The sequence below is a fragment of the Pseudopodoces humilis genome, chromosome 13 (genome assembly GCF_049639895.1).
Source record: "Pseudopodoces humilis isolate 2021_Gansu_Grassland_sample_001 chromosome 13, ASM4963989v1, whole genome shotgun sequence".
In the NCBI taxonomy this organism is placed as follows: Eukaryota; Metazoa; Chordata; class Aves; order Passeriformes; family Paridae; genus Pseudopodoces; species Pseudopodoces humilis.
In genome coordinates this window covers 7,896,720-7,914,400 of record NC_142212.1, presented here as the reverse complement: position 1 = coordinate 7,914,400, position 17,681 = coordinate 7,896,720, and the positions used below count along the sequence as shown (strand labels likewise).

The 17,681-nt window shown below is 36.8% G+C and overlaps 1 protein-coding gene and 1 long non-coding RNA gene across 2 annotated transcripts in view; one reads left to right on the top strand and one right to left on the bottom strand.

The window, feature by feature from the left end:
* CACNA2D3 (calcium voltage-gated channel auxiliary subunit alpha2delta 3) overlaps positions 1-17,681 on the bottom strand; it is a 387,704-nt gene that overhangs the window by 33,035 nt on the left and 336,988 nt on the right. The window contains exons 27-30 of the mRNA XM_088061797.1: positions 8,279-8,340; positions 7,364-7,408; positions 4,024-4,086; positions 1,422-1,492 (exon numbers count right to left, since the gene is read on the bottom strand). Of these exons, the coding sequence (XP_087917923.1) occupies positions 1,422-1,492; positions 4,024-4,086; positions 7,364-7,408; positions 8,279-8,340 (241 nt within the window). The remainder of the gene's footprint in view (positions 1-1,421; positions 1,493-4,023; positions 4,087-7,363; positions 7,409-8,278; positions 8,341-17,681) is intronic.
* LOC148183220 (uncharacterized) lies at positions 3,446-5,649 on the top strand. The gene is made up of 3 exons (XR_015773657.1): positions 3,446-3,503; positions 4,391-4,525; positions 5,358-5,649. It is a non-coding gene; the product is annotated as an uncharacterized LOC148183220 (long non-coding RNA).

Below are 17,681 nucleotides of genomic sequence, written 5' to 3'. Positions count from 1 at the left end.
GCTATGTGGGAAGTTGATCACTTGCAATTACTCCACTTTGATTCTGTCTTTAACTGATTTGCAGTGGTCAGTTTATCATGGTTGAATAATTGGCTCATTGTGTTTACATTTTCCTTAGTATGCAGCTCAGTTGCACTGACCTTATGTCTTTGTTATCTCTAATAACGAAGTCAAAGCCCAGCAAAATCCTAACCAACGCTCCAGTCCAAAGATCCACCAAGTGCATTTTAGATGGAACTCTCAAGCTATGTTTTCTCAATGGTGGAACCCACCACTGCCAATCACCGAGCAGATGTTCTGACTGAAATGCTTTGTTGGGCAGGACAACACAAACTGGGACGAGTTAAGGCATTATCCCTTAGTTTTGACATTAAATAAAATGCTTCATCTCTTGTACAAACAGATCCTTTCATTGCCAAATCCAGTCTATAAACAGGTATTACTTCACTTCCTTGTACAGCATTTGTTAAAAATGCAGTGCTAAATGAGAAAAAGTTGCCACCCTCAGAAATCTAGGATTGGGGATGTTTCTGTGAGTGCTAGATCCTCACATTTCAGGTCAGCACAGAAAGCTTCTGCCATAAAGGAGCAGGTTTACCAAGCAAGCCCACAAACCACCTGCTCAGAGAGCCTCTGTACACACCCTCACAGGTAATAACTCAGTGATGGATGGCATCTGTGATATGTCTCTTTATTCATACTAGAATACAGGAAAATAAAAAGGAAAAGTATAAAAGCAGTTTTCTTGTGCTGTAAGAGGACAAAGGAGTACAGAACAGTTCTTAGACCATGTGAACAGCTCTTAGACCAGGTGAAAGCCATGAAGACTCCAGTGGTGAGTTACAGGTTAAAGGGAAATTTTATTCTTAATTCCTCAGAGTGCACAATTTATTTCAAGGGATAACACATAAAATCACTGTTAGTTTTTAATGTCATCATGACAGTGAGACTGGGTCAATAGTCACAACCACATTCAAAGGTAAGTTAGCATGTGAATGGAAATGGATTACTGGGAGAACACATTTTTCCCTTCAATAGCAGGGCATTTTCAACTGTCTAGCTTTAGCAACCTCCAACTTTTTACAGGTCAAGATGATAACGTGGCATAAATGTTTTGCTTTAGAGCTGGTTAGAACTGCTCAATGGGGATATGGCCCAATCCCTCCTCCACCTGAGCCCAGTGGAAAGAAGAAAGGGACACAGTTTTAGCATTGTAGTCAAATAAACCATTCTTTCACTAAGAAACTCACAGTAGGCTGACTCCAATACTCTCAGTACTTGTTGTGTATGGAATCAAATTATGCTCATGTACAGAAAAGAGGCATAGATGAGAATCCAGCCACACCACCAGTCTTGGCTTTCTTTCACATGACTGATTTTTTGTTAAAACATTTTTTAAGAGATAAAATGTTAATTCTTACCTCTTAAAAGAGCCCATTGTTAGTAACTTGTTCATCACAGCCCCTTCAACCTCCCCAAAAAAGTAACCAGTCTGTAAGGGGAAAATGCAAGGAATTACCAAAAGCATGGATGCAATTTAAACTGGCATATTCTGGGATTTGATGAGAGTGGCTTTGACAGTTACATAGACAGATTTTCAGGACTGCTGCTACATAAAACCTGAAGAGGACTTCCCAGTTATGGCAAGTTGTTGGGATTATATTATTACCCCTGAGCAGATGTGAGAGCTTAAACAATATATTGAGGTACATTATATAACATCTAATATCAAAAATAAAAGCCTTCCAAACCTAAAGCTTGTAAAGAAAACACACTAATCTGATCACAAACTCTTGTGATTAAAATGTTGCTCAAAAAAGATATAAACAGGTTGTGAGAGGATTTCATAAACAGTCATTAAAAAACCTTGTTTATAATTCCTGTATGACCTGTTTAAGGAGCTGGAACAGTACATTTCATCAATCCTATAAATTTTAACTCCATTCAGAGTCATTTCATACTTAAAACCACTCAGCTTGATGAATTACTCATTTTGTCCCTATTCAGTACTTGTGGACTAATAAAAATAAATCTCTGTTGAGAAAACAAACATTGCTGCAATGAATTTGGTCCGTAGGATGGAAGTGACTCCGTCATCTGCAGCCATTCATGTGACAGTGGAAAATCTTGCAAGTACAGCACTTTTCTACCTTGGGAAGACCTGTTTTATTTTAGAGCCTCAACTCCCAGGAGGATTGGATATTTCTCTTCATTGTTTAAAGGGAAAAAAATCCCACAATTTATGAGGGGGAAAGGGCACTACACTCTCAAATTGCAGGGATTCCATAGGTTTTGTACGAACTAAACCCCAATTCCATTACAAGGAACTTAGCTGACCTCAAGTATGCACCTGGGAGTTTGCAGGCAGAAAAGTTACAGCCCTGGCTATAAAAAGGCATTCCTCCACCTAAAAGGCAAGTATTGCCTTTTTTTTTTTTTTCTTTCCTCAGGGGAATCTTGGAACATTTTCCAAAACATATGGGTATGTAAAGTCTCCTAGAAACACAAGGAACATGACTAAAAATACCAGCTTCAATAGCCTTGGCTGACTGATGAAGAAAGATTACCCTAATGATTGGAGAGGCAGGCAACGTCAAGAAACTCCAAACCATAAATGCCTCATATAACCTTAGATAGTAATAAACCTGATTTGTCAAGTTGTGCTCCAGTCTTATGAAGACATTTCAGTGACAGTTCTCTCCACAAAAGCTCCCTTTGTAAATGCCAGCTCTCCCCCAAAAGCAGCCTCACCCAGGTTATCACTGGTTTTTAATACATCAGGATTTAGTTGCAATTCAGGAGAATTATTCTACCCCACAAACCTGATTCTGGGAGCAGTTCAGGTCATGTATGGAAAGCTGATAGAAAAACAGTGCTGAAGCAACCCCAGATAGGTCAGGAATTGATAAGGCATCATCCCACTTCTCCACCCCTTCTCTATTCAGAATAGCCTGTATACACACTTTATATATATAAAACTGGCATACGCTATGAAATCTTATTATAAATTTACATAAACATAGAGACTTCTCTGCTGTCCCTCTTAGACTTAGATTGATGTAACTAATAAAACAGGTCAGAACCCATTTCCAGCCTATTTCTGGTGCAACAGTTGTCCAAACTATTCACAGGAATATGTAATGGCTTTTATCAGGTGACTATCAAAAGAAAAATCTCTTCCTAATAATTATTGGCCATAGCCAGCTATGAGCTGACAAATCACTGACACAAGTCACAGCTGTGCACCCGTAAATTGTAACAACAAAAGGGGAAATAGACAAACATGTTTTAGGTGTATGAAGATCATTCAATAATGAGTGTATTTCTCAGGTCATGCTCATTGGAACAAATTTAATTCAGCTGAGGGCTAATAGGAGTGTGGCTATTCCTATTCACAATCCCAACACATAAAAACATTTCAACTTCAGACAATTCTCGCGTGACTGCAGCACCAGCCCAGCAGTTTTCAGGCAAAAGTTAATGAGAATGGTGATGGTCACAAGGTTTGAAGGACTGAGTAAAACATTCTGTGATAATCATATTTCTTGTCCTCTCCATTGTGATGCTGAGTGTTTAGTCTTAATCCTTCAATGACTTTAATCCACTTCAGAAAACAAACTCCTCAGCCAACAGCTCTGTAAAACCTCATTATCTTAAGTTTGAATGTAAAAGCTCTGTGTCCTTCCCCCGCCTTCCCAATCTTTCCTTGTGACAAAAATGGCACAGGGATTTTTTTTTTTTTCTTGGAGTAAAAGCCTCTTACGGAAGACAGACACTTCTGCAGTGTGAGAGAAAGGTCTTTTAAGAGAACATTTATGAGCTTAAGAACAGACCCTGCTCCAATGGGAGACAGAAACTGAGCTCCTGTGAGAAAAAAACTCACATTCTTTGTAGAAGGATTTTTTTTTTTTTTAATTTTCTGTTACTAATTCTTTACCATTTTCAGATTGTGGCCTATTTAAAAAAAGTAATTTTAGATTAATATGTTACATGAGAAGACTCAAAAAAAAATCTTCCACTTACCTGTTGATAGTCTTCAGACACTAAAATAAATCCATTGTTATCTATTAGGTAACAGTTGATTGTCTGAAAAATAACAAAATATTATTTTAAATTTTGATTTTAGGACACAGCAATAAGTTAATTATATACTTTAATTCTAATTCAATTGTAAATGGGTAAAACTTTCAGGTTGCTATAAGATTTTACATAAATTCAAAATGAGTGTAGTCTTGGTAATGTTGTATTAACCAATTTCATTTTTATGCTTCTTTTCCATGCAAAACAAAATGAAGATGTGTACAGAATGGGTGGATATAAGATAATGATAAGCAAACATAAACCCCAAAATTTTTATAATTCATTCTTGAATGTTTTCCTTGTAACAAAGTTGGCAAAGGCACAGAACTTCAGCGTTCCTGATGGCTGCTCCTGTATTTGGAGAAAAACATCAGCACAGTGTCATTACCCTAACGATGTATTAATGAAAACACAGTGTCAGCCTGCAGAACCAACAGGGGACCAGGTAATATTTTTTAATTTGTTCATTGGGGGATGGGACCAGAGACTTCTGTAAAAGAGGCCCCAAAGGTCTCCTAAAGCTTTTCAAATTGTATTTTTAATTGGGAACTGGGTTTAGAGGTAGGACTGTTAGCTTTCTGTAGGTCAGACATCTGAACTATATAAAACAAGGAAAATCAGCGCTTCCCTCCACACACACATGCACCATTTTAACCTCACAGAATTACTTGCTACAGGCAAAGTTTTAATTACTGCACTTCAGAGTTTAAACATAAGGTTCAACTCAAACCCTGAAACCTTGATAGAACTCAGCTTCTCCTCAGTATTGCCAAATACCTATCTCAGTGTTAAATCTTTATTGTATTTCTATTGTTGGTCTAAATCAACAACATTTTTATCCTTGCTTATTGAATTTTATATGACATTTGCATGAAAGGAAAAAATAAGAATGGCTTTCAATACAGGAATCCTCCTGGCTTTGTTTTGAATTCAAAACCTTTCCTGCTGCAAATGGACTGTACAGAAATATGACAAAATATGCTTTCTGCTGCACACTGCACATCCAGCAAGGTCTCCGTGCTGATTTAGGGAGGAAAGCAGCCCCATGAAGTAGTAGCTGTGCAAGATGTGAAAATGCAGTCTGATACTTCCAGAGTTGCTTAGATGCGCCTGAGTCTCATTCCATCCACATATTATTACTGTTCTGTGGGGCCAAAGCAGAGAAATTTGCAGAAATGATAGCTTGGAGTGTTTAAAAAAAGCAAAAGCTGAAATCAGGCAAAAGTTCAGAATGACCATCATTCCCTAATGCAAATGCAGGATATTCATTCTAACAGGAGAAACCAGGCTACAGACACCCCCAGTGACAGAAAACCTGTCAGAAAGGAAGTTGGAACAACTCAATTTCAACCTTTGATCTGCTAGAAAGCCCAAAGTTGGCAAATGCAATGTGAAAAGCTGATGATGCTGGCAAAGAACTGAGCAGACTGACGCACTCAGAAGAGGCAGCTCCTTAACCTTGGTGGTGTGTGAAGGATGGAATTTCAGAAGCAGGCTCTAACAGCACAACACTGCTCTCCCCAAAGTCATCCAGAAACCTCCCACCGACTGGATGAGGACAGGAGCTAAGTCAACACAGAGATCTTTTGAGGATACATATTTGCAGTCCTCATGCATGAAAGATTAATCTAAAGATACTGCTTTAGAAACAATATTTCTCCATAGTATACAAAATAAATAAAAGAAGTCATGCTGGACAAAAAAAAAAGTGTAGGCTTAATTTCATAGTTTATGGCTTATGTGCTGTTGGGAAAAGACTGGCTCGACTCAAGAATTAGTGGCCCTGTCTCAAATCTCTAAGATTTAGTTATTCTCTAGCACAGTTCAGAACTTTAAAAGATACTAATTTTTTAGCACTGTTATTGGAAACAGACATAATACAATAAATAGTACATTATGGAAAGTGAAGATAAGAGGGTTTCTATTTCAATCCATTTTAGAAATATTAACCAGGAAAAAAAATATTCATTCAGGACCGTTCATTCACCACTTGCCAGCAAGATAAACAACTTTCAGTATCACTACTGTGTTAAAGAAGCAGCTCGTAATTTAACTTTCACACGGACAAAGGGCAGAAGAATGCATTTATTCATTACTAGCAAATCTCAAACAGATTTCTGATATGAGATTTATGCATGGGGTAATAGCATTTGCATAGACTACAGCTGTTTGAAAGAGGTCTAATTCACAATGTTTCACAGGTACTGGAAGTGGACTAGGCTCAGGTTTGCCCAAAGGTTCAAGTTCAGTGAATTTCAGATTTCAAGGGGAACGTTCCATAGGTGAAGAGTCCCTGAGCTTGTAAAACTGTAGGCATGAAGTCCAGAATAAACACAGCAAGAATGTTAACTGAGGTCTGAGAACACATCTGAACTACAGTAACTTTGATCCAGTTCAAGTCCTCTATGTATTTTTCACAGCTCCAGTATACAATAACAGTAATGGAATGTAACATGGGTTAAGAAACCAGAAATAAAAAAGAAAGAAAACAGAACATTAAAATAAAATGTGAGGCATCAGGAAAACAAGAATAAATGAGCAAATTCAAAGCTCTCAAGAAAAAAAAAAGTATTTTTAATTAATGGGTTTTCTCTATTTTAGGGTCAAAGGTATCCCACACTCATCAACTGATTCACTTTAGTTTTAATTATTCTTATAATTAACATGTTATTACTGAATCACTAACATTTATTGACTATTGTGCCACTCAATTTGCATTAATTTCTTCATGTTTACTTTTAAATGCTTTAATTTATACTGTAAATGTTCAGCAGGTATTTTCTTGCCATTGAGAGAAGCTGTGAAAGTCAAGGGACTCACCAGAGGAGCTGTGATTTTTGTTCGAGTCCTACCAACAGTGTGTTTTGTCATTAAGGAAGAGTCTGGAATCTCTAAATCAGCAATGTTCACACTATTATTAAATTTCTACATATGGTTGTATGGTTCCTGCTGTGTCCAGCTGAACACTTTAAACTGCTAGTGGTTTTCTTTTCTTCATCAACAATAAAGTAGTAAACAAATGCCTTAGCAGTGCTTCAAATTATTTCCCAAACTGGATTCACAGAGCAGAAATTATTGCAACACGTGTTTGAGGTACTGGACTCAACCTTGTAATTCAGTGGGTGTCTGTAACAGGCATAACAAAAGTCTCAGTATCTAAACAGTAAAATATTTGCAAGGTGATAAAGACCATGATGTACAATGAGATTTTCAAATTAAATTCATCAATTGTATCTTCTACTGCAGTAGAGGTATACATGGAAAAAATCTGTTAAATACTTACTTCATCATCACAACTTATAGCACATCTGCCATCGAGAGATGCACACTAGAGATGATATAAAAAAAATCAATGAAATATTTTCAATATTTATTGGATGACTACAAAATAAAAAAAATATATAAATTCATATGAGCAAAATTTTAAAGGAGTTGATATTGATTACATCTTTATCTAAATTAATTCTAAAAATGACCAGCAAACTTCTGAATCGGTCACCAAATGTGTTCCATTCCTCCCTGCAGAGAAAGGGCTCATTCACACGGTAATTTCAGCTGCTTTAAACACCACAATCTCCTCCACACTCTAAATCTTTGAGACCATTCATAGATGAGAGAAGATTCTCCAGTAGGGGTGGGGCCAGGGTTTATTTTCTGCAACAGCACAGTTCCAATCGATTCTCAAACCAGGGATGGTATCTCCTAATCTTTAGAAAGTACCTGATTATCCTCTCCAGTGAGTACAAATTCTATCCCTGAATGGTTTAGGTGAAGCTTATTGAACTCTATGAGTACCAACCATCATTCAGAATGTAGTTTTGTCAATTAATCTGTGTGATCCTACAGTTCCTTAGAGAGAAAACCTACGTGAGAACTCGTGATTCTGCTATAGCTGGAAACAAATACCACACTTTTGGTTACTGCTTACACTTTTTCTAGGGGAGAAAAACCACATGCCAGCAAAGTAACTCCTTATGTATTGGGTCCTAAAATTAATTAACTTCCTACTTGCTTCCAAAAATCAAGCAACTGCTCTCCATCTCTGAATTCTCCTCTTCTATATCCAAATGTAAAAACAGAACAAGTCTCCAAATACATTGTTTCTTTACAATAGTTTACTTGTGACAAGATCATTACTTCCACAGTTAAAAACCTGTTGCAAATTCAATGACAAAGAAAACTTCAATTTAAAATATACCTGTCTGCTTGCAGTCCAAAATTTCCGCTGGAAAAATTCAAGTTTCATCTGGATACCTACAGCTGGGAAAGACAAAAATAAATAAATGAACCCAGCAGGCTCAATTCCTTTAAAATGATTCTTTCAAATTAGTCAGGAAGAAAAGGTTCCATAATGAAAAGAGAAAGTTAAGCTCTAAAATATAAAACCACAACTAATTAAATAGAAGAGACAACACAGTCATATTTTAAACCATTTAAACAGAAAGATGCTGCTTGTATAATGTGAAGAATACACATGGCAAAAAAAGAAAAAAATCATTCAAATTGCATGTCTCCATACTTAACATCAAAGAACCACAAGCTGAACTTCTTTATGTTCACACCAATCTCATTTATATTTTACTGGTACCAATATAAAAGCTGTAGGGAACCCACACAATGTGTTTTCTACTGAAACTCATGAAGATTTGCTGAACTAACATGAAAATGTTGGTTAACACTTCAAGTGATGATTTGTTTTGAGGTAATTTAGTCCACAAATTATCAGTGGAACACAAGAAGCATTAAAAATATATTTGAAAAAATGAAAGTTAAGTGTATTATGTGTATTCTCTTAAAAGGAAGCATCTGACAAATATTACTGGCTATAATTTTTTTTAAAAAAGTATATTAATGATAAATGGATTGCAATTTTTAAAAATCATTACTCAAGATACTACTGGTTTAAATTACATGTTTCTCATTATCTCAGGTGGGATTATGTTTTGTCAAATATCAGTGAACATTTCATCCAGCCTAGTCTGATGTTCCTATCGTTGTTTCTACTGAAGAGCAATATAAAGCACTGAGGTTTGCAGAAGATACAAAAGCAATTGATTCTTCTGGTTTCACCTGCCTAAGCTGAGAGAATTAAAAAAAAACTTTAGAAGTCTGAAGATCTAACTCCTAGCAAATTCATGGGGTTTTTTAAAAAACAAAGCCTTTAGTTGTTTAGGAAAACTGAATGAAATTTCATTTATTCATTTCCTCCTCTAGGGCCTACAGCAGGAATCATTTGAAAACATTTACATTTAGATTATTGGTACTTGCTTTTGCAAATGCACACACACTGATGTCATGCACTTATTTGATTTTGTGTTAGCAGGTAGGGAAAAGTATGTGAAATGAAATCTGTAATGGACTGATACAATGGGATGTGAAATTACATAAGGAATTTTCATATTAGAGCAGGTTATAAATATTTTTCTGATATCTGTAATTCGTGGATGGTTTTGCTTCAGAGAGTAAGTAGAAAAAATCCAGTTCTCCTTTTGAATAAACACCAGAGGAGACTCTCCAGCTCCATTTTATTATCTAGGAATTAATGTTATGGTCCATGAGAAGATGCTCTCTGACAGCCAAGCAGCACATTTGCTTCATCTATTGCTTGCCTTTGGGCACATTCCTAGCACACCCTACCTGCTTCTTCTGAAACGCAGGCAGAAAACACACACACACACTTTCAGGAACTTTCCACAAGGAAATCACATCACTCCTGGATGCTGTGTCAGCATGGGAAGGGTCAATCTCGTGTGCCTGTAACAGGCAGAGATGTGTGGACTGTACTCAGATATTGCTCATTTAAGGTCCTGATAAGCTCAGCCCTTTGGAGTTCACTCTGTTAGAGACATCAGCACCCAGAAAACTGCTGTTCTTGAAAAGTGTTAATGAAAGTTAATGAAAGCATAATAAACATTAATTAAAGAGTTAAAACTCTTGTTCTCCCCTAATGAAATTATATGTATATATAGGTTTTGAACTAGGTAAGCTCATGAGTTCCCACCCACTCTAAATTATCTTATGATTCTGATTTAAGTGTAAATGTTTTGTTGATAAGTGGTAACTTTACAGTTCAGAACCTTCCTTACAAAGAGAGTCAATATGCACAGAAAGTTTTCTGTGTCCTGTACAAAACCTACTACATAAAAGAATCTGAAACAGGAACAAGCTAATTACAGCAAAACTCATTTGTAAATTGTGTGCATGTTTCACTGAGTCACAATGGAATGTTGCAGCATAGCAATGCTATGGAAATTTCATTTCATAGAAATGCTGGGATTGATTTCTATGAAATGCAGAGCATCCCTTTCCATGAGCATGAGAATGGGCAGCTGCAGGTTTGGTTTCATAGTAGCAGCTCTAAGATTTTGATGCTTTCTTGGACAGACTGTGAGGGAAAATAAAAGACAGTGAGGAATATTGGGGTTGCTTCCACTTGAGCAGATTGAAAATTTCAGCAGCAGGGTAACTTGTGCAGAAACTGAAAGTACAGGCATTATTAATTTAGCTACTGCCAGACCTCAAAAAAGAAATCAGTTTATTTTTCTACCTAACTTTGAAAAGAGTTGTATCACTCATCTCTGAGGTACAATGCCATTAAAGATGGTAAAACAGAAACAATCCACTCTGGTCAAGGTAATACAGCACGACAACAGCAACATTTTAACATATTCCTGTTGCAATTCTTCAATTATAGTTTTGAAATCCTTTGGCTTGGTATTAAATAATGAACTACTACACGATGTCAACTGCATGATGGCTGCACTTGATTTATGGTTGGGCCTGATGATCTAAAGGGTCTTTTCCCATCGAAATGATTCCATGATCTCTACCTGTGCCTGCAGGGCAGGAGGAGAGAACACATCTCACAAACATGGCACGCTGAAAGCAGCATTAGACAGGTTTTTTAGAGGTCTACATTAATATGAGATTTTAATCTCACAGTTTTGTTTTATTTACACATTGTTCCCTGCACAATTTCACACAGGAACGTCCCTTCCCTGAATGAATAGCTTCTAAATATTCAATATCCTACATAATATATAATAAAGGAAAATTAATAACAGTTCCTAAAATTCAGCTGAAAATTATTTTAATGCCTCCAGATTTGAAAGAATTAACAGTGTTAAGGTATAAGAAAATTATTTTCTTTTCAACCCCTTATGTGATACTAAAGCACTTTTGCAGGTTTTTCCCTCCTGAGCTTTTCAAGGACTTTGTGACTAGAAGATTACCTTTTTATTTTTTTGGTCTGGTCATTTAATGCCATAAGAGCTATTCAAATATACTTCAAAAGGTTTTTGAGCCAATATATTCTCCTGAGCAATCCCTAATCCTTCATCACTTGAGAACTTCAGAATAAAATATCTGCGCTCCAAACCACACAATATTTAAATCTGTGTTTTACCAACTGGCTACATGAAGGGGGAAAAGGAAACAGGAAAACTTCAAAATTATATCTCCCATGTCACCAATTCCTGTTTTAGCCTTCTGGGTGTAACAGCTACCACAGAGATTTAGATTAAAAAACTAAAATTGCACTGAAAATTTTCTAAATATTGTTTGGGAAAGTATCCAGATAATTGCCACAAATAACAAAAACTCTAACTGGCCTTTGTGTGGAACATAGACTTCAAAGTATAAAGTTTTCTTCCACATTTGCAGGCTTGGTTCAACCAAAATGGCCAAAGGATTAAAATTGTTCAGACAGGGAAAAATGAGTTTTGTGTTCACTGCTGCCTTTTCTCTAATGTCACTGAGGAGGGTGGGCTGGAGCTGAGGGCAGGCAGGAGAACCTGAGATTGATGGGAGTTGATAGAGGGGTATTTTGTGTTATGGAACACAAAATGTATCATTTCAAACGAATATTGCAAATCCAATTTTCTGTTTTAATCACAATAACAAATTTACTTAGGTGATGCAAATAAAACCCTTTAATTCTGCCTATGGAAAACAGTTATTAACTCCCTGAGATTTCTTCTCTCTGCTTAATAAAGTGGCTGCTATTTTTGTAGTGCAGACCCTATGAAATAACAGATGGTTGAAAACGACAAAGTTAAATTCTGGGCTCAGTGATAATTATTGTTAAATAAGTAATTTCCTTGTGCATTGATTCCATGGCTGAAGGTAATATTTTACTCTCTCAGTGGGTTGCTTTCAGGATGGAAGTACTGGGAAGTGCTGAAATGGTACATGGCTCAGGGCTGCTTAGTATCAAGGCAAACATGAAGGAAAACAAATAACTACTCAGAATAGATCAGGGTTGTGTTCATTTCAGTCTCCATGGTTGAGCAAACAGACAGGAAGATAAGGAAATCCTTCCTCAACAAATTACTTCTGTGCAAAGAATTGGAATCCTTCTTAGGTTCTAAGTAAAAAGAAAAATTTCCTACTTAAAATAAGAGAGGAAAATAGATTAGAGTGATTTATTTCAGGCAAGAGAGGAGCTGAGTCTCCCTACAAACCTGACAAATGGATTCCAAATACATGATTATAGGAAAAAGTAGCAAAAGCTAAAGGGATTTGCATTCTCTGAAATATCTATACACTATAACACTATATATAAGCACTAGATCAGCAAGGTTACAAAAATATCTTAAGGTCTCCATTCCTTTTCCCACAGAATACAGTAGAGATTAAGACTCTCTCTCATACATAAAAGATGCCTAAAATCTTAAGGACATTTTGGCCTCCTATTTCTGATGGAATTATCTTAAATGAGGTTTAACTTGGCTTCAAAATAAGAAATGTCGGACACAGACTTGTAGCAGGATTATTTTTCAATCTGTATCACCTTTGAGTATTGAGCTTAAACTCTTTAAGATCCTCTTCTTTCTCCCTACCAGTATCAGCTCTGATTATAATCTTTTAAAATATAAAATAACTACATGTGAAATATTCCAGAACACATTAACACATTTAAATATTTTTTAAAAGTTGATTTCACTTCTATTTTTTCACTTCTATTTATACTACAAATCTGTTTCAGTTCAAAATCCATCTTCAGCATTTAGCTCAGGGAAAGGAGACACTGAGTCTACACCCCAATGCACAGTCCTCAAAAATAAACACCATAACTGTCAAGAACAGCCAATACAGATTAATAGAAGATGCCCACCACTAAAGGTGGCAAAAAACCTTGTAAGACATTGCTGTTTTATGTAGCATGGTTATAAATAAAATCTAGATATTTTTCTCCCCTCAATTCCAGGAAGTCTTAGCTAACAAATTAGAGGTATTCCAACAGGAACTCTCTGTAATATAGTTATGTAGACATTATGATAGACAATAATACAATTATGTAATAAATACCATAGTTATGCTTCAGTATCACCCAACAAAGCTGCACTCTCAGTGGCAGTCATTCCTAAATCATATGCAGGATATATAAAAATGTGAACCAGCACTTGTGAATTGGGCACTTCCCAGACTGCTTCTGATCCCAGGTTCAGTTTTTTTGCACAGTAAAATGAAGTCTCACCTTTCCAAACTTCACACTTCATTTAGTTTCCTTCTCAGTGACCCCTGTTATCTATAACTTCCTCCTCTCAACCCTGCTCATTGTTTTCAGTTCCTCTCTTCAAAGAGAAGATCTTCAGAATTATATTATAACATGAAAAATTTATTAGCTTTATTACCTGGAATGGCTGACCCTGATGCAAACACCCCAAAAAATTTAAATAAATAAAAAGTCAGCCTGTCAGTTTAAGTCTGGATATTTTTTAATGCACTGAAAACACAAACTTATGCCTGAAAACATTGGGCAGTCTCAGTCCTGGGTAGTGACACCAGCCATCCTCATAGTGAACTGTTATGAGTAGTCTGTGATAAAAGGGCAAAGCTGACAAAAAATGGGCCAAACTATTGAGAAATTCTACACTTTCTTCTGTTTTTCTTATGACAAAGTATGGTTCCTACCTCAGCAAAACTCAAGTGTCTGTTATTCATTTGGATAAGATGTTATTATTTTTCAGAAACTGTCCTTTGCAATGTGCTGGTTTGTTGTGTTGTGCTTTTCTTATAGTTTATTATTTAACTCATAGTTTATTATTTAACTCAGGGACAATTTATAATGATTTCACAACTTTCTTTGTTGTTTCTTGACATGGAACCTTCTTGTTTTCTCTACTATATGTGTATTGCATATTTAAATACTTTAAAATTACTTTTAGAATAATTTTAAAATACTGTAAAAAGCACTTTACAAATATTTCATTATTAAACCCTTTGAAATCCATATAAATGTGCACCTACCTTTTCCATCTCAGTTTGAGCTACAGAGCCTGGTATAGTGTCAAATACAAAATATCTCAAAGTGCAAACTGTCACCTAGTTTTGGATTCTAAACAATAAGCTGGAAAAAAATCTTGTATTATTTATGGTATCTTACCCTTTACCTTTTTGTCATCAAGTGAGTGGAATGACTGCACATACAGAAACATTTTCAAGTCCTATTTAATTACTGTTTTTTTATGTGAGACAGTTTGAACACACAACACAAAGACTGCTTCCCTCGTCAGAGCTATTGTGATGCAGAATGTAAATGAGTGAATTGTCTTTAAGTGGGCAGTGGAAAGCTGAAGCTCTGTCTCTATACTCACAAACCTCAAGTCTGCTACTTTCTTCCAGAAGACTTTTAGAATTAGTGATGGAGATGATTGGGCACATGGAGACTACCAAGACAGAGGGAAGCAGCAGCAAGTGGTGTTTCCTGGAGGCCAAGCTCAGGCAGAACGGGAGGAGATGCTGGGAAATTGATGTGAGGCCAGGCTGAAAGGGGAGCAGGATGATGATTGCTGGGAGGCCCAAGTTCATCCAAACTCAAACCACCAGGGAAAGCTGAAGGGCTTGGTTTGCAGCCAAGCCCTGACAAACCCAACTGTGGAGGGCAGTCTGTGAACATCATCATAAACCAGACTCCCTCTGACTCCCTGACACACATCTTCCTTCTGGAGGACTAATGAAGCAGCAGCAGGAGCAGGAGGAAACACAAAAAGGATATAAATTGAGTGTAAACAGAAAAAACTATAGACACTGGTGACAGGAAGTACATTTCCTTTGCAGGAATCTTCAGAGGGGATCTTGGAGGGAAATAGGTTATCTGTAAATCATCATTGAGACAATCAAACTTTACAGGACAGCAGCCAATGTAATGCCAACATTGTGACAAAGGCTCCCACAGCAATCTGCTCACTTACCCCATGAAAAACTCTGTGTTCAGGAGCAAAGCTCAAGGGAGGGACTTTACTTCCATCTGTAACTAATAAAAAAAACCCAAAACCCTAAAACAAACCTTCCATAAGCCTGGAGGAAGGTAACCCCTGGGCATGCAAATTTACACTAAGTATGAATTTACACTTTGCTGGAAAGGCAGGTGCCTTGGTCCTGAGGAGTACAAGGAGCACAGTGACAGCAAAAGGGAGTGACTGAGGTGGCCCAATTTGAAAAGGGAGAGGCAGGGCACAGCTGAGCCCTACCTGGTGTCTGGAGGATCCTTCCTATGACTTTTAGAAAATGCCTGACACCTACTGACACCTGGCTCATTCCATTATCAAAAGAAAAATAGAAAAGAAGCTTTTCTAAAAAAAAAATAGAAAGGAAGTAAAAAAAATAAAAAAAAAAAAGCTGAGCAGTACTACTTTTAGCCTCATGAAGTTTCAGCAGCCTGCAGAAACAAGGCAAGAATCATCACAGAGAAAACTGTGCTGGTGGCAGAGCTTTTATGAATTCCTATGAGCCTTCAACTTTCTTCCAGTATCTCCTAGCACAGCCACTGCTCTGACAAATAATTCTGAATTCCAACGCTATAGGAAGCATGTGAAGATTGAAATCTGACCATAGTAATGATAAAATAATGAAGCAGTCAGGGTATTTTTATAACTCCCTAACCATTTTTTAGTTTTATAGGGTTTCCTTGCTATTTGAGTACAACCCATGACTGAAACGAAAAATAGGAACAGTATGTATTCGTAAGCACTTTTATAAATCTTAAGGGAAGATCCAGGACTTGTCAAGGTCTCAGAAAAAGCTTTACTTCTCACAGCTGACGTCCTAGTCTAGAGGAGCATAGCCAGACTACCTTTCCACCTCAGCCAAAGGGCTGTGGTTTCAAGCTGGCAATTAAGGAACCCTAAGAGGTTCAAAGTCCAGACTAACAGCCAGAAATTAGGATGTTTATCTGAATATCCTGTGACCGGATTCTCTTAGGATATATAAGACTTTCTGCTTCCACTTGTGACTAAAACACAACACATTCAAGCCTTAATCATATTTTATTTGCAGACTTGATTCTGGCTACTACCTGAGCAGGTTAACAAAAAAAATATGTTTCTACATTTCTCAGCATTGTGAGGAGTCTGATGTCAGACATGGGCAAAGCTTCTATTGTAATTTCCAAAGTGGTTTACCCCTCCCAAACTGAAATCCTGTCATAGCAGAAAGAGTACAAGTTGTTCTATTGCCAGACACAGAATACTTTAGATGAGACATTAAAGATAAATATTATGGCATCCACTGCAAAGTGAACTCACGAGTTCTCTGTCCTGTTTGTCTCCTGACGGTTCAATGCCCCCTCCACAGACCTGGGCCCCAGACAGATTTTGGCCCCAGATTCTCCTGGTACCAATCCTTGCAGGGGAGGGATATGACCAAATCCGATATTTCCTACCTACAGAACACACAGAGCACCAACCACTCCCTCTCTGCTGCTGTCACAGGGGGATTTGTGTCCATACAAGGTCTATGAATATATGAAGTCTCATTAGTCAAAGCAGGCCTGGGACACTGAATGAGCAAACACTGACATTTTATGAAACCACATCATTTGGAAATAAGTCTTGGATCTCTCATTTACTGAGCTATAATAACAATAATGGTGATAATCCCTACAAACTGTTTGTGCTATACTGTGATTGGCAAATTACTTTGAATTACTGAAAATATGAGTCATGTTACTTGAAGTCAAATAATACATCAGAAGGACCTCATAATGAATAAAACTCTCCAGCCTTTCAACACCATATCTACTGGATGATTCATAAGTCAAATGTTTACTGTAATGCTCCAGAATAGTTCTCATGTTTTTATTTTTCTAAGATCACTACTTTAATCATGCTTTTGTTGTTCAACCACGTGGTGATAATCTACAGCTTTAGAAAAGGATAAAAAAATTACATGTCCCAAAGATTCAGTGCACATATTTTTATGTGTTTGAAATTGGGTAATACCATGGTATTCTGCAGTTGCAAGTACAAAGAAAATAACACTGGTGGATTTGCAAACTCATTTCCGTTCGTGTCTTTTACTGAACAATTTTTAAAAAGCAGTAACAGCAAAAAGATACAGATGTTAAACTTTTCCATGAATGGTATTACCAGCAAAAACAGATTTGTTTGCCTGCTTTTTTCATTTTGGGATCAAAATTGTATTTTTATTAAATATCTGTGTAGAAAAGAACACAGTTGCATGTGGATTCAGCAAAATAGGAGTTAGCATTTGAGCTGTAAGCTGGCATTCTTGAAAACTCCTGAACTGGAGGTTTAAACCATGTCAGGAACGGAAAGCAATCTTAGACTAATAACACTGAGATTTTCCAGTATACTGAA